Source organism: Sus scrofa, chromosome 6 (assembly GCF_054392235.1).
Source record: "Sus scrofa isolate SSC_HxYL_T2T_F1_AM1 chromosome 6, Sscrofa_HxYL_maternal_Yorkshire_Landrace_v2.0, whole genome shotgun sequence".
Taxonomy (NCBI): Eukaryota; Metazoa; Chordata; class Mammalia; order Artiodactyla; family Suidae; genus Sus; species Sus scrofa.
The window spans coordinates 49,218,578-49,245,443 of NC_139388.1; the positions used below are offsets into that span (position 1 = coordinate 49,218,578).

General features: G+C 56.9%; 2 protein-coding genes across 42 annotated transcripts; one reads left to right on the forward strand and one right to left on the reverse strand.

Annotated features, from left to right (window-relative positions):
• The first annotated feature begins 1,625 nt into the window (after nucleotides 1-1,625).
• On the forward strand, nucleotides 1,626-15,762 carry ARHGAP33 (Rho GTPase activating protein 33). 20 transcript variants are annotated; one of them, XR_014806060.1, is made up of 23 exons: nucleotides 1,626-1,714; nucleotides 3,738-3,835; nucleotides 3,915-3,999; nucleotides 4,368-4,448; nucleotides 4,558-4,695; nucleotides 5,128-5,220; nucleotides 5,767-5,889; nucleotides 5,988-6,065; nucleotides 6,152-6,218; nucleotides 6,302-6,361; nucleotides 6,458-6,610; nucleotides 6,695-6,797; nucleotides 8,117-8,261; nucleotides 8,347-8,429; nucleotides 8,514-8,621; nucleotides 10,538-10,683; nucleotides 10,813-11,071; nucleotides 11,321-11,474; nucleotides 11,561-11,706; nucleotides 11,786-11,860; nucleotides 13,352-14,020; nucleotides 14,107-14,489; nucleotides 14,574-15,762. XR_014806060.1 is itself a non-coding variant. In XM_084960478.1 (22 exons), exons 6-22 carry the CDS (start codon nucleotides 5,128-5,130, stop codon nucleotides 15,357-15,359), a joined length of 3,372 nt encoding a protein of 1,123 aa, XP_084816604.1. In that variant the 5' UTR covers nucleotides 1,626-1,847; nucleotides 3,738-3,835; nucleotides 3,915-3,999; nucleotides 4,368-4,448; nucleotides 4,558-4,695; the 3' UTR covers nucleotides 15,360-15,762. The 20 variants fall into 20 exon arrangements, 15 of the variants coding, with proteins under 15 accessions (XP_084816604.1, XP_084816605.1, XP_020952767.2 ...); XR_014806056.1 differs by having other exon boundaries at nucleotides 10,860-11,071; XR_014806057.1 differs by having other exon boundaries at nucleotides 10,860-11,071; nucleotides 11,564-11,706.
• A 53-nt stretch (nucleotides 15,763-15,815) lies between these two features.
• On the reverse strand, nucleotides 15,816-26,169 carry LOC146402342 (inactive serine/threonine-protein kinase TEX14-like). Of its 22 annotated transcripts, none has more exons than XM_084960610.1 (16): nucleotides 26,135-26,169; nucleotides 25,144-25,361; nucleotides 19,840-19,954; nucleotides 19,277-19,442; nucleotides 19,041-19,198; nucleotides 18,900-18,960; nucleotides 18,699-18,823; nucleotides 18,485-18,577; nucleotides 17,706-18,047; nucleotides 17,471-17,628; nucleotides 17,199-17,392; nucleotides 17,042-17,114; nucleotides 16,864-16,952; nucleotides 16,620-16,675; nucleotides 16,097-16,146; nucleotides 15,816-16,011 (listed from the first exon to the last, which is right to left on the reverse strand). In XM_084960610.1, the coding sequence occupies exons 2-15, from the start codon at nucleotides 25,274-25,276 to the stop codon at nucleotides 16,128-16,130; spliced, it is 1,782 nt and encodes a 593-aa protein (XP_084816736.1). In that variant the 5' UTR covers nucleotides 25,277-25,361; nucleotides 26,135-26,169; the 3' UTR covers nucleotides 15,816-16,011; nucleotides 16,097-16,127. The 22 variants fall into 22 exon arrangements, 18 of the variants coding, with proteins under 18 accessions (XP_084816736.1, XP_084816730.1, XP_084816738.1 ...); XM_084960604.1 differs by having other exon boundaries at nucleotides 16,620-16,775; XM_084960612.1 differs by having other exon boundaries at nucleotides 25,664-26,169.
• Between the last annotated feature and the right edge of the window lie 697 nt (nucleotides 26,170-26,866).

Here is a 26,866-nt window from a genome sequence, read left to right on the forward strand (position 1 = left end):
TGTGGGAAATCCCTATTATGGAAGTGAGATCAGCAAATTCAACCAATAGGTAGCTGTAATTTGTCCTCTCAGCATTCCCTTTCCCCAATCTCTGCTTAATTTTTTTTATCCATAGCACTTATCACCTAATAGTCTATATTTTAAAATTCTTATTTTGTTAATTGTCTTCTCTCACTAGCTTTTTTTTTTTTTTTTTTTTTTTGTCTTTTTGCTATTTCTTTGGGCCGCTCCCGTGGCATATGGAGGTTCCCAGGCTAGGGGCCAATCGGAGCTGTAGCTGCCGGCCTATGCCAGAGCCACAGCAACACGGGATCCGAGCCGTGTCTGCGACCTACACCACAGCTCACAGCAACGCCAGATCATTAACCCACTAAGCAAGGGCAGGGACCGAACCCCCAACCTCATGGTTCCTAGTCGGATTCGTTAACCACTGCGCCACGACGGGAACTCCTCTCACTAGCTTTTGAGCTCCATGTGGGCAAGGTATCTTTTCCCTTGTTTTGGTTACTGTTATATCCACAAATTAAGTGACCAGTTTTTGAATGAATGAGTGGATGGATCAAGAATGTACTTTCTGGGAGTTCCTGTTGTGGCTCAGCGGAAATGAATCTGACTAGTATCCTTTAGGATGCAGGTTCGTCCCTGGCCTCTCTTGGTGTGTTCAGGATTCAGTGTTGTGGTGGGATGTGGTGTAGATTGCAGATGCAGCTTGGATCCCACGTTGCTGTGACTGTGGCGCCAGCAGGTGTGGCTCTGATTTGACTCCTAGCCTAGGAACTTTCATATGCCAAAGGTGGAAAAAAATATATATATACCTTCTGAGGTGAGAGCCTTGTTGAGGACCAATGGAAAGTCCTCTTGGACAGAGCGTTGTTACAGAGTATTTTCTGAACCTCAGTCAATGGGAGAAACCATTGAGACTGGCTTTATGAGTGGTGTGGTCATGTTTGGCATGCTGGCTAAATTTGTTCCTAGGAAAAAGGAGACAAACTAGAGGCCAGCCTGTAAGAAGCGGTAGAGGAGGTAGCAAGGAAAATATCCAGTGGATAGGGGGAGCCTAAGTCGCAGAGTGTCTAGGGTTATGTCCCAGTCAAGTCATCTGAGCCAGTGAAAAACAACCAGGGGCCATCCACGTTCTTAGTGTGTTTTTAGCAGGCGCAGGGGCAGGACTGACCAGTGACTTTGAAGAGCTGCTTAGGGGATAAAGAAAAACCTTGCGGCCATGGGAGAATCCAGTTAAAAGAGTGTCAGAGGAGCAGTCACCTTTTGACAATGGACTAAAGGGAGGGTCCACCGCTTAGCATAAGAAATGTGTAAGCGGAGCATAAAGAACCTGGGGGTGTGTCTCAGGAGGGGAATGACGGCCAATGAAAAGCATGCATAGGCGTGGCGCTGTCAAACTTCGCGGGGAGGGACCAGAGAGAACTTGGGGTGGGACCCAAGTCGAAGCCAATGAGAAGCTGCATGGTGGGTGGGGCGTCGCCCTAAGGCCAAAAGTGGAGCCAATGAGAAGCGGCGCCGCGTTCCCGTAGCTCCCGTCCCTCGGGGCGCGCGCGCCTGAGCCACCGGCAGCCGTTAGGGGCGGGGCCTGCAGCCGCCTGCGCGCGGCTCGCGCCCTCCCCTTTGTGTCGCCATGGCGGCGGCATCCGCGACGAGGACGACGATCGAGGGGTCCAGCGCGGCCGGTGCCTGAGGAGGCTACGCGACCATGGTGGTGAGGGGCCCATGCGGCCGTCAGTCTGTCGGCGCATCAGTCTGTCCGCGTGCGGCCACGCCCCGCGCGCCCCGCCCCCGGCCCCGCCCGAGCCCTCGGCCTGCGCCGCCCTCACCCCTCACCCCTCACCGTGGTGGGTCTAGTCCCCTGCCCTGGTCTTGGGCCACAGCCCTTACCCCGGCCCCGCCCCCTCGGCACGCATACCCCCTTCCACGCCCTGGATGGGGGTGACAGTGGACGAAGACCCAAAATTGGGAGGAAAAAGGGATGGTCCAGGGAAGGACCTCGCATCCTCTAAGTGGCCCCCGCAGGGGCCTGCTAAGGCTCTCTGGGTCCTTCACCAGCTCGTATCCCAGAGCCATCCTCAGCATCCGCATCCCAACCTCCACCCCTCCCCTGCCTAGCCGCCTCCTCCTCCTCCTCCTCATACCACCAGTCCCTTTTTCATTCTTGAGCCCCACCCCCACCCGGCTCCATCCTCCGCCTGACCCTTTTCTTTTCCTTCTAGTCAATCTCCCCCCGCCCCGTGCCTCTCAACTACCCCTCCCTTCCCCTCCACGAGTCTGAACCTTTACTTCAGCCTCTGCAGCTGCTCCCTTCCTCTTTACTCCGTCCCAATCCCAAGCCTGCATTGTACCACCCCTGATGTGATCCTTGGGTCCTCTCCATCTTCTTTTCCTCATCCACCCTCCCACGCGGTCTCCCTCTCCCACCATGCTGCTCCTGCTCATTCATCTATTCATTCCCTTATTTGCTCACTTAATATTCACTGAGACCTCTGTGTAGCCCCTTTGCTCCAGGCAGAGTCAGATCCCATCCCGCCTGTGGGAGCTTCATGGGCTGAAGGGGCTGAAGTCTCACCCAGACCTAAGGGTGAGACCCAAAGGATGAAGTCAGGGTTGTAGGGATCTGGAGGAGGGAGAGGCTAGAGCCCAGTCTGGGGAATCCTCAGCTGGCAGATGGTTAATTTATTCATCAGATTTTCCCCGGCCCCTGCTGTGCAACTGAGCTGGCACTGGGCATTGAGACCCAGAGAGGAATCAGGCACCACCCCAGCTGTGAGGAGCATCAGTTCTGTGTTCAGCTCAGTGCTGGACAATGCTGGGGGATGAGGGACTCAGTCCCTGTCCAGTGGGGGAGATGGACTTGTCGCCAGACAGTGACATCTCAGAGTGCTCAGGGCTGTGATTAAGGAAAGCTCAGGCAACATCGTCAGGCCTAGGATAGGGGTGGCTCTGGGGATGTGGGAGTCCAGGAAAGGGGCCTGACACCACCTGAGGGGTCAGTGAGAACTTTGGAGAGGAGGGAACCTGAGAGTCGAGACCTGATGAAAGAGTGAGGGGACGGGAAAAGGATGAGGAAGAGTATGCCATGCAGGAGGAACAGCCTTTGCAAAGGTCTAGAAGGAAATGAGAAGATGGTGCTTTAGTTGGACTCTTGGAAGTTTGAGAGCTCTGAGAATGGAGGCAATGGGAAGTGATGAGGCTGGAGAGGTAAACAGACACCAGAGGATTTAGATTTTATCTTAAAGACAACAGGGAGCTGCCGAAGCTCCATGATCTGTGGAGAGACAGGCAGATTTGTGTTTTGTGAGATATACTGGCTCTTGCTCTGAAGAAGCTGGGGGGAAGCAAGAGGTGGAAGTGGGAAGGGAAGACTGATAAGATGGGAGCTGTGATTGTCCAGACACCAATGAGAGGCCTGGAGAGGCACATATGGGAGATGATTCTATCCTGCAGGGGCTATGAGAGGGTTTTAAACTGGGTGAGATGGTACCAGCTACCAGCATGCTCCTTCCCTGTTTCGCACTTGGCCCCTGCTCTTCAGCTCCCGCAGCCCAGACCACACACGAAGAAGCAGCCTCAGCCCAGCGTTCACCTACCCCGTCCTACCCTTCTCTTCCCGCTCAGGGCAGTGTATGGAGCGATGCAGGCCTGTAGGCCCAGGCTGACAGATAACAATGCTCCTGTTGTCCCTTGGCTCCCATCTCTGGGGGCCTCTGATTCTTCTTTCTGCTCCACAGGCTCGCAGCACTGACAGCCTGGATGGCCCTGGGGAGGGCTCAGTGCAGCCCCTGCCCCCCACTGGGGGGCCCAGTGTGAAGGGGAAGCCTGGGAAGAGGTGAGAGGTGGGGGAGAGGCTCAGCTTAGGAGGAGGGCCAAGAGCAAGAGCCTCTTGTGATCTGTCACCTGTCCCCTAGGCTCTCGGCTCCTCGAGGTCCCTTCCCTCGGCTGGCTGACTGTGCCCATTTCCACTATGAGAACGTTGACTTTGGCCACATTCAGGTATGGGGGCTGCACCCAGGTGGGAAGGTGCGAGCCCATCCACCCTGAAGCATCCTCAAGCAATATCAGTCGCTTTCCCCCCCTGAAACCTATCTGCAGGGCTGGCTGCTCCATGGCAGGAGCCGCGGGGCAGAAGGGGAGAGCTGTCCGTCCATTCATTTGTTCCTCTAGTCATTCAGTAGCAACTTTTTGTTAAGGCGTTTGGTTGGTCTGCCAAGACCCTGTGTGCTGACTGCGACATCACCAGGCCCTGCCGTCGGGGAGGCCCAGCAGGGGGCCGCAGACCCATCCCTAGATGATGTCAGTCGGAAGAGATCAGGACAGGACAACAGTGCCGTCCTCACCTGGGCCTTTGTTTCTCTTTACAGCTCCTGCTGTCTCCAGAGCGTGAGGGCCCCAGCTTCTCTGGAGAGAATGAGCTGGTGTTTGGGGTACAGGTGACCTGTCAGGTGAGGCCAGCCACTCCTGCCTCTCATCTAGCCTGGCAGACTGGGTGCCATGGTCCCCAGCTCAGTGTAGTGGGACTCCTGCTCCCTTCTATCCTTCCTGCTCCCACAGGGCCGTTCCTGGCCGGTTCTCCGCAGTTATGATGACTTCCGCTCCCTGGATGCCCACCTCCACCGATGCATATTTGACCGGAGGTTTTCCTGCCTCCCGGAGCTCCCCCCACCCCCGGAGGGGGCTAGGGCTGCCCAGGTAAACTCTTCGTTGTCCCAGCCCCTGCCTCAGCCAAGGTGTGTCCTCAGCAGTCAAGTGTGAAACTGTCTGGGGTGGGGTAGGAGGTGGGGGCTAGATATTTAAACACTCATAGGGCCCCACCAGTCAGAGTGGAGAGGTCTTAGAACTGCAGCAGGGATCTGGAGGGTCCCTTTAGTTTTAGGATCCTGGAGGGGTTCCAGGGTGTTCCATGAAAGGGTCAGAATAGCCAGACCGATGGGGGCACACAGGATTCGGCATAGCCTATTTACCACCTGATACAATGATATTTCAGTACTTAACAGCCGAGTGGCACCCATGAGTTCAGGCTGTACTTCAGCCCTGCCAGGGGCAAGCCAGGGCAGTGTAGGGGGGGCAGTGGGCTGTCTTAGGGTCTTCGCACAAAAGCCCAACCTGACAACCTGCCCCCAGATGCTGGTCCCGCTGCTGCTGCAGTACCTGGAGACGCTGTCAGGACTGGTGGACAGTAACCTCAACTGTGGGCCCGTGCTCACCTGGATGGAGGTGGGCCGGAGCAGGGGGGCTTAGAGTGGGGATGAGTGAGGAAAAGAACCAGCCTGGGAGGGTGTGTGGGCACAGGAAAGAAACGAGCTGGAGTGGAGCAGGCGCTGGCATTTCAGTGTCTGTGTGGGCGCCCGCCTGCGAGAGGGAATGTGAGTGAGTGTGTGTGTGTGTGCGTGTGCACGTGCGCACACGCGCAGGTGTTGGGCTGTGGGATGCGAGGATTTCAAGGTATGTGGGTTAGAAATAGGCTTGGCTGTAACTCACAGCACTGAGCCGAGAGTGGCTTAAAGCAGTGGGGTTTGGATGGCAGATGCGCAGTGTCTCCTGCAGAGGATGAGGGTGCAGGTGGAGATCAGGAAGACTTTGGGCGGGGGAATCCTGGGATACGGAAGGGGCGAGAATGTAGGTGTTTGACCGGTAGCTCTGCGTGACAGGAGCTCTTGGGTGGGCGACAGGTGGTGGCCTCCACTGGGCACGGAGGAACCGTCTCTGTCTTTCTTATCGGCTTCTTCTGGCCCCTCCCGGCCACCTCCCCCTCCATCCCAGCTGGACAACCACGGCAGGCGGCTGCTCCTCAGTGAGGAAGCCTCGCTCAACATCCCTGCCGTGGCTGCCGCCCACGTGGTAAAGCGGTACACAGCCCAGGCACCGGACGAGCTGTCCTTCGAGGTGAGGCTGTGGGGGGAGCAGACTCCGCCTGGGTCCCCCCCATGCCCCGCCTCCCCTGTGCCTTCTGACCCTCCCTCCTCGCACCTTCCCACTCACAGGTGGGAGACATTGTCTCCGTGATCGACATGCCACCCACGGAGGACCGGAGCTGGTGGCGCGGCAAGCGAGGCTTCCAGGTGAGCCTGGCTTGGGGAGGACAGGTGGGGGTCGGGGCACCATGCCAGCTCGCGTGGCCCAGTCACTGACCCTGACCCCTCCTCAGGTCGGTTTCTTCCCCAGCGAGTGTGTGGAGCTGTTCACTGAGCGGCCGGGTCCAGGTCTAAAGGGGGGTGAGTGCCCTGGGCAATGTGGGGAGGGCCCCCTGCATCCTTTGCCGGCCATCCATCCTTTCCACCCACTGTTCACCCGACAGATGCCGACGGTCCCCCGAGTGGTGTCCCGACTCCCCAGGGCATCTCCTCTCTGACCTCAGGTAATGCAAACAAGGGCCAGGCCCCTGCCTCCCACCCCCTGCCCCTCCAGACCGGTGGCTGCACTGACCCTGTGTGGCCTGCCTTCACCCCCGCAGCTGTGCCCCGGCCGCGTGGGAAGCTGGCCGGCCTCCTCCGCACCTTCATGCGCTCCCGCCCTTCTCGGCAGCGGCTGCGGCAGCGGGGCATCCTTCGGCAGAGGGTGTTTGGCTGTGACCTTGGAGAGCATCTCAGCAACTCAGGCCAGGACGGTGAGGCTCTGGGCCCACCTACCCGGCCCCTTCCTTCCACCCAGGACGCACCCGCCCAGCCCTGACCCCACTGCCTTCTCCCAGTGCCCCAGGTGCTCCGCTGCTGCTCTGAGTTTATCGAGGCCCACGGGGTGGTGGATGGAATCTACCGGCTCTCGGGTGTGTCATCCAACATCCAGAGGCTACGGTGAGGGCCCTGCACCAACCCCTTCTCTCCACTAACATTTACTGAGCACCACCTCTATTCCAGGCCCTGGGCCATGTGCTGGGGCCGCAGAATTGGCGGGAGTTCGGAGGGTATAGGGCGGGGTTGGACCAGAGGTGTGGCCAGGGAGGGCTTCATCGAGGAAGTGACACCTCAGCCTTCACTGAACACACGCCACATGCCAAGCATTAAGGCGCTGGGGACGAATAAGACCACCAGAGACTCCTGCCCTCATGGGGTCCATGTGCTGGAGGAAAAAATAAGGCAATGAGAGAGTTTACGGTAGGTGACAAGTGTTATGGAGGAAAAAAGACAGGGGTGGGAAGGATCATAATAAGAAATTGGGGGGTGGGGTGGGTACTGTGTTTTTTGGTTGTCTATTTGTTTTGCTTTTTAGGGCTGCACCTGCAGCATATGGAGGTTCCCAGGCTAGGGGTCTAATCAGAGCTGTAGCCACCAGTCTACACCACAGCCACAGCAACGCCAGACCCGAGCCGCGTCTGTGACCTTCACCACAGCTCAGGGCAACACTAGATCCTTAACCCACTGAGTGGGGCCAGGGATCAAACCTGCATCCTCATGGATACTGGTAGGGTTTGTAACCCACTGGGCCACAAAGGGAACTCTGCTATTGCGGTTTTAAACAGGGTGGGCAGAGAGGGCCTCCTGGGGAGCTCACTGTGGAGCAGGGCAGGGGGCAGGGAACAGGCCATCTGGGGGAACAGCCTTTGAAAGGGGAAAGCAGCAGGAGAGGACATTTGAGAAGTAGTTAGCGACAGAGCACGTGGGGCCTCGTTGACAACTGTCAGGACTTGGGCTTTTCCTGGGAGTAAGGGAACCGCAGGAGCCCAGGAGGGAAGAGGAGCAGTGTGCGTACCAGGGTAAGAGGTGGGGGCAGCGGAGCCCAGGGGCAGCGCGAGATGAGGCAGAGCTCTGACCTGAGAGTCGTGAGCAGGGGCCACTGGGGTTTCAGCTGCATTTGCCAGGGACCTCTCGGAGCCAGGAAAATGCCACAACTTGGTAGATGGAGCCTGTCCCGCCCACAGAAGCACAGAGCCCTGGATAGGCACCTGTAGGGGCATCTCCCACCTGAGCCTCAGTGTCTCCTCCGTCAAATGGGGGCGCCCTTGTCTTTGGTACACAGGGCTGTGCGGGGAGGGGGTTCAGTAAGTTTCTGCCTCTGAAGAGCCCAGCCCAGGAGGAGGGTCACTGCCATCTGCGGACACTGGGGGGCGGGGAAGGACAGGGCCAGGTGGGTCAGCTCTGACCGAGTCTTCCTCCTCCTTGACCTGGTGCCTCAGGCATGAGTTTGACAGTGAGAGGATCCCTGAGCTGTCCGGCCCCGCCTTCCTGCAGGACATCCACAGCGTGTCCTCCCTCTGCAAGCTCTACTTCCGAGAGCTGCCAAACCCGCTGCTCACCTACCAGCTCTACGGCAAGTTCAGCGTGAGTAGGGGCTCCGGCGAGACTGAAGAGGAGGGTGCTGGGGTGCGGCCAGCCCAGCCCCCATCATGCCCGTGTGCCCTCACAGGAAGCCATGTCTGTGCCTGGGGAGGAGGAACGCCTGGTGCGGGTCCACGATGTCATCCAGCAGCTGCCCCCACCGCACTACAGGTAAATCAGGAGGGACAGGGGAGGGCTTGGCGGGCTCCCAAGGGAGTTGAGACTCAGGTGTTCTCCCTCCGCTCCTGCCCGCAGGACCCTGGAGTACCTGCTGAGGCACTTGGCCCGCATGGCGAGACACAGTGCCAACACCAGCATGCATGCCCGTAACCTGGCCATCGTTTGGGCACCCAACCTGCTACGGTAAGCTGGCAGCTCTCCGGCCTGCCCCCTCAGCTCCCTTCTACAGGCTGGGCCTCGAGTCTCCCGCCGCCCCCACTCCATCCCAGGAACCCATTCGGCTTTTGTGCTCTGGTTCATTTCACCCACCACACCTTTATGAAGCACTTCCTATGTGCCAGCCCCTGTTCTCGGCACCGGGGACACAGTAGTGAGCAGGAACCTGTGCTCTGCGGGAGATGACAGTGAACCATCACAAGGAAAGTACAGAGGACTGTCTGATGGTGATGAGTGGCCAGGAGAAAGATTACAAAGCAGGGAAGGAAGATCTGCGTCCTGGTGTTTGGAATTTCTAGATAGGGTGGCAGGGGAGGCTTCCCTGAGAAGTCTTCCATGGCCAGCAGCAGGGTAAGTCCCAGAGGATTTGATGGTGACCACGACAGGCAAGCTCTCTGTCCTGGAGGAGCTCAGTTCTTCTAGGAAAACAGATCTGTAAACAGATAAAACAGATGGTACATCAGATGGCGGGTATAAGAAATGTGAGGAAAAAGAGACAGGCAGGCATTCCTGTTGTGGCACAACAGAAATGAATCCAAGTAGTATCCATGAGGATGTGGTTCAATCCCTGGCCTCACTCAGTGGGTCGGGGATCCGGCGTTGCCGTGAGCTGTGGTATAGGTGGAAGACATGGCTCGAATCTGGCGTGGCTGTGGCTGTGGTGTGGGCTGGCAGCTGCAGCTCCGATTCGACCCCTAGCTTGGGAACTTCCATGTACTCTGGGTGCGGCTCTAAAAAAATAAAATAAATAGGAGTTCCTGTTGTGGCGCAGTGGTTAACGAATCCGACTAGGAACCATGAGGTTGCGGGTTCGGTCCCTGCCCTTGCTTAGTGGGTTAATGATCCAGTGTTGCTGTGAGCTGTGGTGTAGGTCGCAGATGCGGCTCGGATCCTGCATTGCTGTGGCTCTGGCATAGGCCAGTGGCTACAGCTCCGATTAGACCCCTAGCTTGGGAACCTCCATATGCCACGGAAGCAGCCCAAAGAAATAGAAAAAAATAAAATAAATAAAATAAAATAAAATAAAATAAACAAACCTGGAATATAGAGGTTTCCAATTTTAAATAAGGTAGGCGGGGAAGACTCCATTGAGAAGGTACCATTTGAGTCAATACCTGCAGAAGATGAGGGAAGGACCCAGGTGGAAATCTGAGGAGGAGCAAACAAGGCAGAAGGGATGACAAGTGCAAAGGTCCTGGGGCTGGTGGGCTGGAAGAGCAGCTGGGAGGCCAGTGTGGCTGGAGCCGAGTGAGAGAATGAGTGAGGGGTTGAGGAGGGGGATGATAAGATTAGGGAGGTGATAGGGGACCAGATACGGGAGTGACTTACTGATTGTGGGTCATGGTGAGAACCTTGACTTTTACCCGGAGTAAGGGGAAAGCCAGAGGAGGGTTCTGAGCCAGGAGGGCTCTGATCTGACCCAGGTTCATGGGCTCCCTCTGGCTGTGTGTGGGGAGCGGACTGTGGGGGGCAGGAGAGACCAGGAAGACCAAGGAGACCAGGAAGGAGGCTGTGGGATGGTCCAGGATGGAGGCTGAGCCAGGGCAGGGGCAATGGAGGAGGAGCATTTAGATTCTGGATCAATTTTGTGGGTGAAACCCCCAAAGTCTACTGAGATTGGACGTGGGTGTGGGAAAATGGGCTAAGGACAGTTCCAAGGTGTTTGACCTAAGCTGCCAGAAGAGCTGCACTGACTGGGATGAAATAGGCAGGGAAGGAGAGGGTTTGGGGAAAGGTAGAGAATCCAGTTCTAGATGTGATCAGCTTGACAAGATCGGAGACGTTGAATGACAGCCACTGCTCCGTGGCTCCCCACCTCGCCTAGCCAGAACCCATCAGCGGGGGCTCCAGGCACCGGCCACCCTCCCGCTCCTCCCATCCAGGTCCATGGAGCTGGAGTCAGTGGGGCTGGGGGGGGCAGCAGCCTTCCGGGAGGTGCGGGTGCAGTCAGTGGTGGTGGAGTTCCTGCTCACCCACGTGGACGTCCTGTTCAGTGACACCTTCACTTCTGCTGGCCTTGACCCTGCAGGTATGCCCATCCCATCCCTGGTGCCCTGGCTACTGCCCCCTCATTGTCAGGGCTGCAGCGGGAGGGCAGGTGGGCTCCCAGCCCCATCCCCATCCCACTGAAGCTGGACCTCCTTCCCGGCTCCTTGAGGACCCCGCCCCGGCCTCTCCCTCCCCTCCCCCCCCTTCTCATTTCAGCTCCTACGCTCAGGATCCCCACTTCTTGGCCCGGACATCGTTCTTCCTTCACCCCTTGTAGCTCCTGGGGGCGCTTGGGGCCATGGGTCCACCTGGGAGGAGGTGGGAGGTCCCCAGACTTGACCCTGCCCCAGCCCCACCCAGCCTCCCCGCCCTGCCCCGGACCCCAGCCCAGTCAGGACTCAGCACGTCGGAGGGCCTTCTGGCCCGAGGTAACTGAAGCCAGAGCCGCTATCCTCGCTGGCTGCTGGGAGCTGCCTCCTCATCAGCTCGTTCTGCCTCACTCCTCCTCCTCACCTGCCTGCTGCCCACCCGTTCCCGCCTGATCCGCCCTGGCCCTCTGCCTTGCCAGCCCGGGTGGGCATGCTGCGGGGCCGGGGCTTGGGCTGTAGCGCTTGGCTTTGCCTGTGGCCTTGAATGGCCCCCAGGGCTGACAGCTGCCCCCTTTCCCAACTCCCCAGGCCGCTGCCTCCTCCCCCGGCCCAAGTCCCTTGCGGGCAGTGGCCCCTCCACTCGCCTGCTGACGCTGGAGGAAGCCCAGGCTCGCACCCAGGGCCGGCTGGGGACACCGACCGAACCCTCAACTTCCAAGGCCCCAGCCTCACCTGTGGAAAGGTGAGTGGGATGCCTGGGAGGCGGGAGGCCAGCCTGGAAGCCCCCCAGCTCCTCAGCCGGCCTCCTATGTCTCATCCAAACCCCAGAAGAAAAGGGGAGAGAGGCGAGAAACAGCGGAAGCCTGGGGGTAGCAGCTGGAAGACCTTCTTTGCATTGGGCCGGGGCCCCAGCATCCCCCGAAAGAAGCCTCTGCCGTGGCTAGGGGGCACCCGTGCCCGACCACAGCCTTCAGGTCAGAGGTGGGGCAGTCGGTGTGGTGGTTGGGGAGGCACTCTGGAGGGTCCCTGTGACCCTTCTACCTCTCCCTGCAGGCAGCCGACCTGACACGGTCACATTGAGATCTGCCAAGAGTGAGGAGTCGCTGTCATCGCAGGCCAGCGGGGCTGGTGAGCACAGGGTGGCCCATGTGATGCCCGGGTGGGGCTGGGAGAGACTGGGGAGGGCCCTAAGCTGGCCTCCAAGTGGTGTACTCAGATTTGGGGGGGTCTTGGTTTGTTTTTAAAATCTGGATCTGTGTTTGGATAAATTTCACCCTTGGTTCATGGTGTGCTGTGATCATTGGTCATGCAGGGCCCTTTCAGACAGTCTTTTATTCGTAAGTTTTGAAAAAAAAAATATGATCACTCCAGAGCCCACTGGCCAGAACTAAAAGAACCCTGCTACCTTACCTGTGAGCTCGTCCCCCTCCCACCTGCTGCCTCCCCATTAGAGGCAGCCTCTAAATTCCATGTTTGTTTTTTTTTTTTTTTTTTTTTTGTCTTGTCTTTTCAGGGCCGCACCCGCAGCATATGGAGGTTCCCAGGCTAGGGGTCTAATAGGAGCTGCAGGTGCCGGCCCATACCACAGCCACAGCAACTCGGGATCGGAGCCATGTCTGCGACCTACACCACAACTCATGGCAACGCCAGATCCTTAACCCACTGAGCAAGGCCAGGGATCAAACCCACAACCTCATGGTTCCTAGTCAGATGTTTCTGCTGCGCTACGATGGGAATTCCTAAATTCCATGGTCTTCATGCTTGTGCTTTTAGAGTTTGATCACAGACCCGTGTAGGTATCAATAACGTACGGGTCAGTTCTAGTTGTCTTGAAACTTTTAATTAAAGGGTATCCTACAGAGTTCCTGTCATGGCTCAGCAGCAACAAACCCAACTATCCATGAGGACTCAGGTTCAATCCCTAGCCTTGCTTAGTGGGTTAAGGATCCGGCATTGCCATGAGCTGTAGTGTAGGTCACAGACACGGCTTGGATCCCGGTTGCTGTGGCTGTGCTGTAGGCCACGTTCAGCCCCTAGCCTGGGACCCTCCATATGCTGAGAGTCCTTAAGAAGGGGACTCATGCTGTACCTGGACTCACTCAGCACAGCATTACAGGCTGCCATGTGCACTGCTGAGTGCAGCTCAGGCTCCTTCCTCTCCACCACTCCCTGCTGGTCCACTGTGGGTATCCCCTCTGGAGTTGCTAGTCCATCCTCCCCCCACTCCCACCCCACCCCACCCCTGATGGATCTGGAGGCTATGATGAGCGTGCCCAGGCCTGGAGATGCTCACACTCAACTGTCCAAGACAAGGCCCGAGTGCTTCTCAGACATGGTCGCCCCAGGCTGTCCGCCCAGCAGCTGCAGATGAGGCCACAGCTGGTGGGGTCATCAGACTTGGTTCTTGCCTTTGCATCTGGAATGGTTCCCTTCACGGACTCGCCATTCATTTCTTTTCTCACCCGTGTGTCTGAACAGCTCTCCCTGGACCCTATCCAGGGACACGCCTCTCATGTTATTCCCCCAACCTCCTGGGTGGTGTGCCCCCTTCTCACTGATGTATGTGGGTATGTCAAGTTTTGACCCCTGACCGGCCCTCCCCCCGCACTGCCCTTCCAGGCCTCCAGAGGCTGCACAGGCTACGGCGACCCCACTCCAGCAGCGATGCTTTCCCCGTGGGCCCGGCACCCGCTGGCTCCTGTGAGAGCCTATCCTCCTCCTCGTCCTCGTCCTCGTCCTCCTCCGAGTCCTCATCATCCGAGTCCTCAGCAGCTGGCCTGGGGGCGCTCTCCGGCTCCCCCTCACACCGAACCTCAGCCTGGCTAGATGATGGTGACGAGCTGGACTTCAGCCCACCCCGCTGCCTGGAGGGGCTCCGGGGGCTTGACTTTGACCCCCTTACCTTTCGATGCAGCAGCCCTACCCCAGGGGACCCTGCACCTCCTGCCAGCCCGGCCCCCCCGGCCCCCGCCTCTGCCTTTCCGCCCAGGATGACCCCCCAGGCCCTCTCGCCCCGTGGGCCCACTAGCCCTGCCTCACCCGCTGCCCTGGACATCTCAGAGCCCCTGGCGGTGTCAGTGCCACCGGCTGTCCTGGAGCTGCTGGGGGCTGGGGGAACACCTGCCTCGGCCACCCCAACGCCAGCCCTTAGCCCTGGCCCTGGCCTGCGCCCCCACCTCATCCCCCTGCTGCTGCGTGGAGCTGAGGCCCAGCTGAGCGACACCTGCCAACAGGAGATCTGCAGCAAGCTGGCGCTGCCTGCTCCCCGGGGAGCCCAAGGCCAGCATGGTGAGTCCTGTCCTGCCCAGCCTGCACCCTCATGAACCCTGAGGCTGTGCCCAAGACCCTTCTGACTCCTTTTCCCATTCCTCTAGGTCCTGGTGTGGACTCACCGCTGCTGCCCCCACCCCTGTCCCTCCTGCGCCCTGGGGGGGCCCCACCTCCACCCCCCAAGAACCCAGCACGCCTCATGGCCCTGGCCCTGGCTGAGCGGGCTCAGCAGGTGGCCCAGAGACAGAGCCAACAGGAGCAGGGGAGCACACCGTCTGCTCCCCACTCCCCTTTCCGCCGCTCACTGTCCCTGGAGGTGGGTGGTGAGCCCTCGGGGAGTGGACCACCCCCCCACCCCAGAGCCAACCCAGGGGCCTGGGTTCCAGGACCCCCACCCTCCCTACCGAGGCAACAAAGTGATGGGAGCCTGGTGAGGAGCCAGCGGCCCATAGGGACCTCAAGGAGGGGACCCAGAGGCCCTGCCCAGGTCAGTGCCCAGCTCAGGATGGGTGGGGGGTACAAGGACATGCCAGGGACAGCAGCCCAGTTTCTGTGTTCTGTCCCCCCACAGGTTCCTACCCCTGGCTTCTTCTCCTCAGCCCCCCGGGAGTGCCTGCCACCCTTCCTCGGGGTCCCCAAACCAGGCTTGTATCCCCTCAGCTCCCCATCCTTCCAGCCTAGCTCCCCGGCCCCCATCTGGAGAAGCCCCCTGGGTCCCCCTGCACCACTTGACAGGGCAGAGAACCTGTACTATGAAATTGAGGCAGGTGAGGGGCCCCCCTACTCTGGCCCCAGCCGGTCCTGGAGTCCCTTGCGCTCCGTGCCCCCAGATAGGCTCAATGCCTCGTATGGCATGCTTGGCCAATCACCACCGCTCCATAGGTCCCCCGACTTCCTGCTCAGCTACCCACCACCCCCGTCCTGCTTTCCCCACGACCACCTGAGCTACTCAGCCCCCCGGCACCCTGCCCGGCGCCCCACCCGACCGGAGCCCCTCTATGTCAACCTAGCTTTAGGGCCCAGGGGTCCCTCACCCGCCTCTTCCAGCTCTTCCTCCCCTCCTGCCCACCCCCGAAGCCGCTCAGATCCTGGTCCCCCAGCCCCCCGTCTCCCCCAGAAACAGCGGGCCCCCTGGGGCCACCACACCCCTCACAGGGTGCCTGGGCCCTGGGGCCCTCCGGAGCCTCTTCTGCTCTATAGGGCAGCCCCACCGGCCTATGGGAGAGGGGGTGAGCACCACCGGGGGTCCCTGTACAGGAATGGGGGGCAAGGGAGGGAGGGGGCTGGTCCCCCACCCCCCTACCCCACTCCCACCTGGTCTCTCCACTCCGAGGGCCAGACCCGAAGCTACTGCTGAGCCAGAGCTGGAAGAGATCCTCCTTTCTCTTCCTCCCCTCACTGATCTTGGCCCAACCCAGTCCCTCGTTTTGTATTTTCTTGAGCTCCTGACCCCTACCCCAGGTTTCTAACTTTGTAACTTGCCTCTGATGTGGGTCCCTAAACTGATATCATAGCTCCCCTACTCTGGGCTGAGGGGCACGCCCATTCCCCCACCATCGTCCATCCTGGGGGCTCTCGCACAAATCTGAGGGCTAGGCTAACTCCCTGTCCTCCCTCTCCCTCCAGGAGCCCCCAGCATGTCCTGACCTTGTGCACAGGGGTGGGGGGACAGCTCCTGCCCATCTTCCCCCACCCCACCCCCGCCACATACCCCACTAAACCATCTGACGAAATTAACGAATAAAAATGATGAAAATGTACCTGCTAGCGTCAAGCTCGGGCCAGGCTCATTGAATAAAGAGGCAGTGACAGATGCGCTGCTTTATCATTTTATCATGTCAGCAGGTGCTAAGTGGGGAGTCACTCCTGGGAGGCTCTGAGGGGTGACATCTGCAGAGAAGATGTGGATGTCATGGCACCCTAACAATTTGTGTCAGGAATGAGACTGAGCCTGGTCAAGCTGGCATCCACCTTGCAGCTCTGCTATGATCTCCTTCAGCAGATCCATCCTGGGGGAGGGGGAGGGGTGGGCAGAGGGTTACCCAGGGGTGAGGAAGGGGCCTGGGGCCCTCCCAGCAGGGCCCCATTTCTCACTTCTGCAGGCTGGAGAAGAGACTTCCTCTGATCAGCTCAGGGCTGGGCGCCTGCAGGAGAAAAAGACTGGAGCTGCCACTCCAGGGCCAGAGCTCAGAATGGCCTGGGAGGGTGGGAGGGGGCAGGGGTTGGGCTCAGGGTCCCCTGCTTCACCTGCCCTCGTGGCCTTCCCTGCCAGCAGCCTCCCTGTGAGTCAGCAGGCAGGGGGTGGGCTCATGGGGCTGGGGGCCCAGCAGGGCAGCCCTGTGTGCACAGCTGCAGCCCCTGCAGGGCTTGAATCTTAGCTAAGACCTTCCTCTCAAACTGCTCCTCAGGGCCCTGGGTCCACAGCTGGGAGGCTGAATCCTGAAGGCTGGACTGCAGGACAGGGCCCTGGGGGAAGCAGGGTTGGTCAGGGGTCACCAGGGTCCCAGGGGGTCCCTGGTCAGAGAAGAGGCAGCTAGGGAAACGGGTTGGTGACAACTCAGAGGAGGGGCCAGAGGTGAGCAAACGAACGGTCACACAGGGCTCAGGGTATCTGTACCGTGGCTCTGGGCTCCAGGCAGCGGTGCAGGCTGACCCTGGCTGTGGGGCTGCGGCCTGGGCAGAGGTCAGGGCTGGGACTCAGGCTGCTGCTTAGAGTCAAGCTGCTACCCGAGTCCCAGGCTCTACCCCTCTGGACTCTGCTGTGGCCCAGCACCTACAGAGAGCGATGGCAGAGAGCTGGCATGGGTTACCCAGGTGCCCCACAGCTCCCTTGGCCCTCCACACCCCTTCTTGGCTCCTACCTGGGATGGGGAGGGACCTAGGGACATCACAGGGGGCACGGGCCGGGGTGCAGTCTTGGCTCTGGAAGCCACCTCATAGTACAGTGACTCTGGGGGAACAGACCAGCTGGTTGGAATGGGGCGGGGGCAAAGCTGAGCCATGTTCAGCACCTGCTACCCTCCCTCCTTGCCCTCTTACCTGGCGGACAACCCCGGGGTGAAGGGCTCAGTGTGGTCCAGTCCACTGGGGAGCCTACCTCAGCAGCCGAGTCCTGTGGAGAGGAGGCTGGGTGTGGGACATGGGCCCTGCCCGAGGCTGCACGGCCACCACCCACCTCTGCCTCCCTGTACTGTACCTGGGCCATGGCCTCCCGCAGCAGGTATCGCGTACTCTGCAGGCTGCCCCAGCGGTCAGCAGGCCCTAGGCCCAGTCCAGCCCGTACCAGGGCCTGGTAGGGGGCTGGCACCAGGGGATCCAGGGCCGGGCTCTCACCTGCCTCCAGTTTAGCCTTCACCTCAGGCCCCTCTCTTCCAGCCCAGGGCAGCTCTCCTGTGAGGAAGCATGACTGGGGGACCCGAACGGGCTTGGGGGGCCTCAGTGGGACAGGGAACAGGATCACTCACTGACCAGTGAAGACCTCCTGGGCCAGGATGCAGAAGCTGTAGAGGTCTGAGGTGGCAGCAGGCATATCACCGCGGATGAGCTCAAGTGGCAGCCATGGGTACAGTTCAGGAGGCGGGGGCAGCCCTGGGCCTGGGCCTCCCCAGGGGTAGCCCTGCTGTGGCCTGCGGAGGCCAAGGGGCCTGGTGAGCCAGTGGCCGCTGGGCAGGGACACGGGCAGGCAAGTGAGGCAGGCACTGACCTGGGCTGCAGCCAGTGTTGGTGCAATGGGCGCCCGTGCTCCAGGCTGCCCACCTTGGCCAGGCCTGGCCGCACCAGCTGCACAGCATGGGAGCTGAGGCCGCCGTGAGCACGCCAGCGGGCCTGCAGGAACAGCAGGGCCTCCAACACCTGCAGCAGCAGGTGGCCAGGTGGCAGGCCTGGCACAGGATGGGGGCCAGGTACTCCCTCTCTTGGTCCCCGTGAGTGCAGCACCACATGCAGGGAGCCCAGCCACACAGGTTCAAAGAGAAGGCGCAGCCCCGACAGGTCCGCCGAGGGGCTCAGGGCCATCAGCAGCAAGAGGTTGGGGTGGTGCAGGGTGCTGGGCGGGAGGAGAGCAGGCCACTCAGAGGGTGGGGGTGGCTCCCGGGCACAGATCACCACGTGCCAGGAGTGCAGCCTCGGCCATCAGGCTGACCATCTCCCTCAGCCACAGGAGAGGAGAACCCAGGACCCGGATCACACAGCCAGCACCCAGCCTGCACCCTGTCCTTGGTACCCTAGCTACACACACCTCCCCTCTGAGGCCTACAAGGCAGCACACAGAACTGGGTACCCCCTTTCCAGTGGTGGTGGAGGGGGTGGGGGTCACCCTAGTAGGAGGGCTCATGCCAAGCGCTGGCCCAGAGATGAAGACTGTAACCGCGGCTGTTGCTACACTCCCTGCTCTTCTGCTTATGAAACCCTCGAGTCGACTGGGCGCCAGGAGACTGGTCTGCGGGGCTGGGCTGGCCTGGGGAGAGGCCGGAGGTGACGTACCTGCAGTGCTGAAGGTCAGCCAACAGCACATCAGGCTGGGTTCCAGGGGCCTGCAGCTGCCGCACGGTCACGGGGTGGCCCCTCCACAGGAGGCTGGGGAAGCAGGGCGGGGAGAGCATGTAGGGCTGAGAGGAGGGGCTTCTCCTTGGGAGGGAACTGGAGAGCCGGGCTCTGCTGGGCCCAGGCAGGGGTGTGGGGGGAGGCTGTTTCTCACTTGGCCATGAGGGTGTGGGAGCTGCTCTTGTAGGTGCGGTCAGGCTCGCCCTGTGCTGGCAGCAGCTCTTTGGGGTCCGCAAGGGGCACACCCGTTACAAGCCCCAGGGGTGCCAGGCTGCTGAGCTGGGGACAGGGAGCGGAACCATGAGGCAGGAAGGGAACGGGGTGGTCCCCACTCCCTCCCACATCTCCTGCTTACCTGGCCAAACCCTAAGGCTGGAATTTGGGGGGGTCTCCTGACCTGCTCCGGCCTCAGTGTCCTGGGGTAAAGGGCAGTCCGAGAGTAAGTCCGGGTAGCTGGGAGTTGGGGCTGGGCAGGCTTCAGGGTGTGGACCGTTACCTGTCCACTTGCACCAGCCGCAGCAAGAGCAGGGAACCACCACGCAGGCTGCGTCCAGAGCTGGCCTGCACCTGCCCCAGGGACGCAGTGGGGGCCAACTCACTGCCGTGCACAAGTGCTGATATGTGGGCCCGGCAGAGCTGTAACAGCTCCAGCACCTGGACGGGGGGCATGAGAGGTGAGGGAGGGTGGGGTGCTGGTCCTGGTACCCTTGCCCTACCCTGGCTGGGGCTCACCTCCCAGCTCTGCTTGGCACCACCTTGCTCTGCCCAGTCCTGAGGGGTGCGGCCCTGCTGGTCATGCAGACGCAGGTCACCCCCCGCCTGCAGCAGGTGCAGCATCACCAGGCTGCGGCCCGAGAAGGCGCCCGCATGCACAGGTGTGCTGCCATCCAGGCAGCGGCTGCAGCAAACAGAGAGCAGTGGTGGATTAAGAGAGGCACGGAACAGGGACAGGAGGTGGCAGGACAGGAGCACTGAGAGATAAAAGGGTCACTATGGTCATGGGAGGTGGATATCACTGTGTCCCCCTCACTTGGGGACACAGTGGAGTCTTTGGGAGGACAAGAGGATCGCTGGGAGAATGGGAAGCACGGGGAGAGTGGGAACAGTCGCGGGAGGACAGGAAGGGGTGAACTGAGAGAACAAGGTGTGGCGGCGGTCAGTGGGGATGGGAGGGTTATCAGGGGAGGTCAGGGGGTCTGAGGGAGAGAAGCCTCTGGGGAAGAAGAGAGACCGGCTCTGTGGGGCTCAGACTCGGGGCCCCGGGAGAGGGGGGCAGTCGCCACCTATCCACTCACTGGTTGGGGTTGGCACCAAAGGCCAGCAGGAGCTGCACGGCAGAGCTGCGTCCCAGCAGCGCCGAGAGGAAGAGTGCCGTCTGCCCAGCAGAGTTCTCACCGTCCACCTGGACAACTGAGGGACAGTGAGTGACACTAGGGCTGTCACTGTCCCTTACTGCAGGTCCAGAGGTCCTGGCAACACCTTTCCCAATTCCCAGCTCCCACAGTCCCTCCTTGACAGGGGGATCCTCGACTCCAGGTTCCATCTCTATGACTTGGAACCCCCACCTTCCAGCCGCAGGGGCCTTTGCCTCAGATGCCATCTCAGCAGTGCTCACCATTAAGTCCACAGATTGGAACAAAGTGACATCTACCTGATGCTGTGATACTGACATCCATCCCCCATCCCAGAGGTGTCAAAATCACAGAAAGGTACCTGGGGGCCAGGAGGACGTGGACTTTGTGGGTAGTCAGGCTTACAGGAGCCTTGTGCACTGTCTGGGGCAGACACCCAGCTCCAGTTCACTGTATGAATATAGGGCCCATGTGGCCAGCATCAAATTCAAGAAAAGCAGATTCTCTGGATTTTATCAGAAATCTCTCAAGTTTTCTTTTTCTTTTTTTTTTCTTTTTTTTGTCTTTTTTGCCATTTCTTGGGCCACTCCCACGGCATATGGAGGTTCCCAGGCTAGGGATCAAATCGGAGCTATAGCCGCTGCCCTACGCCAGAGACACAGCAACTCAGGATCCGAGCCGCATCTGCAACCTACGCCACAGCCCACGGCAACACCAGATCCTTAACCCACTGAGCAAGGCCAGGGAGCGAACCCACAACCTCATGGTTCCTAGTCAGATTCGCTAACCAATGAGCCACGACGGGAACTCCTCAAGTTTATTTTTGAACACTGCATCTAAGAGCTGAATCCAGGTAGTAAGCTCCTTAGATTCAGCTTCTACGCCTCACCAATTCCATGCCTGCCATCATCCTGCTCAGATCCCCCCTCCCAAGCCTTCATCTCCACATCCGTCATGCCCCAAGCTCTGTTCCTCTGCATCCATCACCCCCGAGTCCCTGATCCTCCAGACCCTATCCCATATACCCAGGGAGGGCAAATGCATGGTATCTTTGCCCTTGCACTCCAAGGTAATTGGCACACAGCTAATCAATGATGAACTTGGTTCAACTCAGCTTGGTCTCTTCCGCAAAATCCCTCTAAATGCGGTTCTTCAGGAGCCTCTGAATATCATATTCACTGCATCCTATTTTACTTGGTAGCCCACCATCCTCTGCAATGGCATACTAACTGGTTTTCTGCATTTGTCTTGCCCTGCACAGCGATTTTCTTAAAACATAAATCATTTCATGATATAATCATTATCACTTCATTTCATGTATAATCTTATATAAGTTGTTCCAAAACAGAAAAATAGAAAATGAGGGCAAGGCTCATTTTTATGGGGTTAATATGACCTTAACTCCAAAATCAGATGAGTGTTTCCAGAGTCAGAAATGAAAGTATTTATCAGTTCAACTTATGATCATATATGCAAAGCCCCTAAATAAAGTAAAAGGGACAACCCTGTCGATTTATTCCCAGAAAACAAGCATGATTCAACAACAAAAAAGTCTATCAATGTAACAAAACACATTCATGAATTAAAGGACAAAAATCACACTTACTAGATACATAAAAATCATTTGATAAAATTCAATACCTACTTATCATTAGGGGGAAAAAAAACACCTCAGAAAACTAAGAATAGATGGGAACTTCCTTACTTGATAAAATTTATAAATCAAAACCCATGAGAAAGCATGGTACCTAATGCAAAAACACAAACGCTTCTCTTTAATATCATGAACAAGGGGAGAAATGTCCACTGGCAAAAAAGTTTGGGAGTTCTGGCCATCACCTTATGACAGGAAAAAGAAATCTCAGTTTAAAGATTTAATAGTACAGGAGTTCTCCTGTGGCACAGTGGGTTCAGGATCTTGTGCTGTCACTGCAGTGGCTTGGGTTGCTGCTGTGGCACAGGTTTGATCCCTGGCCTGGGAATTTCCACATGCTGCGGGCCAAAAAAAAAAAAAAAAAAAGACAATAGCTGAGACCAAACTGTCACACAGTCTGCAGATAACAACAGAAAATCATACTACAAAGCTAGAGTAATCAAAACAGGATGGCAGTGGCATAAAAATAGAAATATAGATCAATGGAATATGATATAAAGCCCAGAAATAAACCCACACACCTATGGTCAATTAATCTATGACAAAGGAGGCAAGAATATACAATGGAGAAAAGACAGTCTCTCCAATAAGTGGTGCTAGGAAAACTGGATGGATACATGTAAAAGAATGAAATTAGAACATTCCTTAACACCCTTCATAAAAATAAACTCAAAATGGATTAAAGACCTAAATGTATGGTCAGACACTACAAAATTCTTAGAGGAAAACATAGGCAGAACATTCTTTGATATAATTGGTATCTTTTTGGATCCACCTCCTAGAGTAATGAAAATAAAACCTAAAATAAACAAATGAGACCTAAGTAAACTTAAATGCTTTTGCACAGCAAAGAAAATCATTATGAAAAGACAACCTACAAAGTAGGAGAAAATATTTGCAAACAAAGCTACCAACAAGGGGTTAATTTCCAGCATATACAAACAGGAGTTCCCTTTGTGGCTCAGCAGGTTAAGAACCCAACGTAGTGTTTGTGAGGATGTAGGTTTGATCCCTGGTTGCTCAATCAGTGGGTTAAGGATCCGGCATTGCCACAAGCTGTGGCATAGGTGGCAGATGTGGCCTGAGTCCTGTCTGCGTGTGTGTGTGTGTGTGTGTAAACAGATCATGCAGCTCTATAACAATAAAACAACAACAACAAAAAAACAACCCAGTCAAAAAATGGACAGAAGATCTAAATAGATATTTCTCCAAAGAAGACATACAAATGGTCAAAAAGCACATGAAAACATGCTCAGCATCACTAATTATTAGAGAGAGGTAAATCACAAAGTACAATGAGATATCACTTCAACCAGTCAGAATGGCCATCATCAAAAATTCTACAGGAGTTCCTGCTGTGGCACATGGGTTAAGGATCCTGTGTTGCCACAGCTATGGCAGAGGTCACAGCTGAAGCTTGGATTAGATTTCTGGCCCAAGAACTTCCATATGGTGCAGGTGGGGATGAAAAAGAAAAAAAAAAAAAGTCTACAAACAATAAATGCTGGAGAGGGTGGGGAGAAAAGGGACCCCTCTTACAACACTGGTGGGAATGTCAATTAGTACAACCACTATGGAGAACAATATGGAGGTTCCTTTTTTTTTGCTTTTTAGGGCTGAAGGTGTGGAAAGCCTATGGCAGTTCCCAGGCTAAGGGTGGAATCGGAGCTGCAGCTGCTGACCTATGCCACAGCTCACGGCAACACCAGATACTTAACCCAGAGCAAGGCAAGGGATCAAACCCACATCCTCATGGATACTAGCCGGGTTTGTTACTGCTGAGCCATAATAGGAACTTCTGGAGGTTCCTTAAAAACTAAAAATAGAACTACCATATGATCCAACAATCCCAATCCTGGGCATATATCCATAGAAAACCATAATTCAAAAAGATACATGCACCCTAATATTCACTGCATCACTTTTCACAATAGCCAAGACATGGAAGCAACATAAATTCCCATTGACAGGTGAATGGATTAAGCAGATGTGGTACATATATACAATGGAATATTACTCAGCCATAAAAAGAATGAAATAATGCCATTTGCAATAACATGGATGGACCTTGAAATCACCATACTAAATAAAGTCAGAGAAAGACAAATATCATATGATATAACTTAAATGTGGAATCTTAAAAATGATACAAATGGGAGTTCCCGTCGTGGCGCAGTGGTTAACGAATCCGACTAGGAACCATGAGGTTGCAGGTTCGGTCCCTGCCCTTGCTCAGTGGGTTAACGATCCGGCGTTGCCGTGAGCTGTGGTGTAGGTTGCAGACGCGGCTCGGATCCCGCGTTGCTGTGGCTCTGGCGTAGGCCAATGTCTGGCTACAGCTCTGATTGGACCCCTAGCCTGGGAACCTCCACATGCCGCGGGAGCGGTCCAAGAAATAGCAAAAAGACAAAAAAAAAAAATGATACAAATGAATTTATTCACAAAACAGAAACAGACTTCAAAAACAATGGTTACCAAAGGGGAAATGTGGCAGGGGGGGAGATTATGAATCTGGCGGTAACATATCACACTCTGTATATAAAACAGATAATCAATAAGGACCTCCTGCATGGCACAAGGAACTCTATTCAATATTCTCTCTCTCTCTCTCTCTTTTTTTTTTTTTTTTGCTTTTTTGGGCCACTCCCTCAACATATGGAAGTTCCCAGGCTAGGGGTTGAATCACACTACACTAGGGGTTGCCTACACTACAACCATAGCAATGCCAGATCCTCGACACACTGAGTGAGATTAGGGATCAAACCTACATTCTCATGGATACTAGTCAGGTTCTTACCCCCTGAGCCACAGTGGGAACTCCCTACTCAATATTCAGTAATAAATTATGTGGGAAAAGAATCTGAAAAATAATGGATATATGTATACCTGAATCACTTTGCTGTACACCTAAAACTAACACAACATTGTAAATCAACTAAACTCCAATATAAAATAAAAATTAAATTTAAAAAATTTAAAGAATCAGCATAGCACTACAACTATTAAGCAAGTTCAGACAGTGGCCAGACACACAATCAATTTACAAAAATCAATGAAAAACAGAAATTGTACATTTGACAATGTTAATTTCCTGCCTACAATTCCAATGGTTTCCAGTTACACACAGAACAAAATCCAACAAAATTTACATCCCTTTTAAGGCCCTTTCCTGTCTGTACCTGCTGCCTCTTCAGCTTCAGTTCTCTCTCCTCATCCCCTTGCTCCTTGTTGCTATTACACATACCTAGTTTGTGTTTTAACTTCAGGGCCTTTTCACTGGCTATTCCATCTTTCTGAAGTGCTCTTCTCCCAGCTACGTGCATGATTGGCTCTTATGCTGTGGGACCCAAGTATCACCCATCCGAAAGGCCATCCTTTCCAATGTGTCTATCTCATCCTCATCACTCTTAAATTCTTATAATAAATTTCATTCACAATGACCCAGAAGGTCATGTTTCCCATCACAGACAACAGAGCCTTGACACGTAATAGGTGCCTGGTACACTTCTGCTGAATGGCCAAATGAAGTCGCACCCTACACATTGCCCCTTGATCTTGTCTCCCAGGGGCATTTCCAGCAGCGAAAGTCTCACCTCTCCGCAGGAGCCTGGTGAGGCCCCAGCCTGGGCCCCGGGCCACAGCCAGGCGATGTAGACGGCCCACTTGGCCTTCTGGATCCTGAACAGAGCCCAGCTCCACCGGGAACGGAGAAGGAAGCGAGGGCATCTGTGGGCTCTGGATTCAACCAGCTCCTGGCCAGGAATCAGCTAGCAGGTCTCATTAGGGCAGGAGAAAGCGAAGGACTAGACCTCTGGGGGTGATAAAGACAGAGCTGGCTGGGAGTTCTGGGGCGTTGGGGTGGACAGTATGAAAAAGAGAAGGGATTCAAGAGGGGTCTGATTTGCAGAGAGGGGTCTGAATGAGAAAAGGGTGGGCTCTGAGAGAGCCACAGACCAGGTGGTCAGGGGTCTAAGGGAGTCTGAGCGTGAAGAGGATCTAAGGACATCTGAGGGCTGGGCGCGCCGTCCTGGAGAGGGGCTGGAAAGGCTAGAGGGACGGGATCTGAGCCAGAGCAAGGAGTCGGGGGGCTCAGGAGGAGGGTCTGCAGCTTACCCAAAGGCTGGAGGAACAGAGGCCTAAAGGGTAGGACCTGAGAAGGGATGGGGTCCCTAGGCTGTGAGACGCAGGCATCCAGGAAGAGGCCAGTCTGAGGGCAGGGGCCCCGGGCTGGAGAAAGGGCCCTGAGGAAGGTTCTGAGGGCAGCGGCTGGGGTCTGCTGGCCGCAGGAGGGTCTGAGGATGGGGGGCGTAGACTGCGGTTTAGGGAAGCACCTGCATTCTGGGGTAGGGCCTATGTGCTAGGAGAAGGGACAGACAGAAGGAAGGGGGGCTGAGGACCGGATCCTTGGGCTGAGGGAACCGTGCGCAGAACCGAGACAGGGTCTGATAAGAGGTGGGGCTGGAGGACGCAGGAGGGGTGGGAAGAAAGGAGGAGAAGGAGGGAGGGGGAGGTCTGAGGCAGGGCGGGGGGAGGGGGAGCTGGGGGAGGGGGGTTGGTAGAGGGCGGAGGTGGCCTGGCGCCTACCGTTGGACTCCCACTGTGAGCACCACGTGACTGCCACGTGACCCTGTGCGTGCGTCGCGGAGGATCTGGGCGGGAATCCTAAGCGCATGCCCATTAGCGGTCTCTGGCCACCTTTACGCTTGCGCAGTGGCCTCCCTTCTCTGAGCAATGCTCGTTAGGCGCGCCTCGGAGGAGACCCAGTACTAGAGATGGCGGTGCACTCCAGACCTCGTGGCTGCGCTGTACATGTTAGCGTCTTCTTGCTCGGAATGATGGGCCGTTCCTGGTCTCTGCCCTTGCCAGTCTTCCCATGCTTCTAACCGCCCCCGCCCCGGCTGTTTTTTCCCTCTCTCTGCCCCACACCTGGGGCCCCTCAATGCCCTGAACACCTGCCCCTGGATCCTCACACCCACTGGGTCCCACACTGACCTCAGTATCTCCTCAAACTGCATTTACTCCCATATCCCCATCTCAAGGTTGGCCCCACTGTCCCCTCTTTAAGCCAGGGCCCTGGGCCTCTCCCTGAATGTCTCCCTCCAATCCAGCCTGTCAGCTCCAGGCCTTTCCACTCAGTCTCCTGATTAGTCTTTCCACTGGCTTCCTCCCCCAACCCCTTCCCCACAGCATTCCTCGCTCCCGTTACCTGGCAGGATTCCCTACCTCAGCTTCCTCTGGGCTCTGAACCAGAGAGCCCAGGGTCCACCCAGCACGTGGCAGCCAGAGGAATCTTCTTAAAGCCCAACCAGACTCAGT

Bases quoted from the DNA above. Each gene is read 5' to 3' on its own strand.
- ARHGAP33 (XM_021097106.2), top strand. The intron at 4,696-5,127 runs GTAAACTCTTCG...ACCTGCCCCCAG, and splicing joins AGGGGGCTAGGGCTGCCCAG to ATGCTGGTCCCGCTGCTGCT. The intron at 10,684-11,320 runs GTATGCCCATCC...CCAACTCCCCAG, and splicing joins TGCTGGCCTTGACCCTGCAG to GCCGCTGCCTCCTCCCCCGG.
- LOC146402342 (XM_084960602.1), bottom strand. From the start codon at position 25,276: ATGCCCTCGCTTCCTTCTCCGTTCCCGGTGGAGCTGGGCTCTGTTCAG. The intron at 19,443-19,839 runs GTGAGTGGATAG...TGTTTGCTGCAG, and splicing joins TTTGGTGCCAACCCCAACCA to CCGCTGCCTGGATGGCAGCA. The intron at 17,115-17,198 runs GTACAGTACAGG...TCCTCTCCACAG, and splicing joins TGCGGGAGGCCATGGCCCAG to GACTCGGCTGCTGAGGTAGG.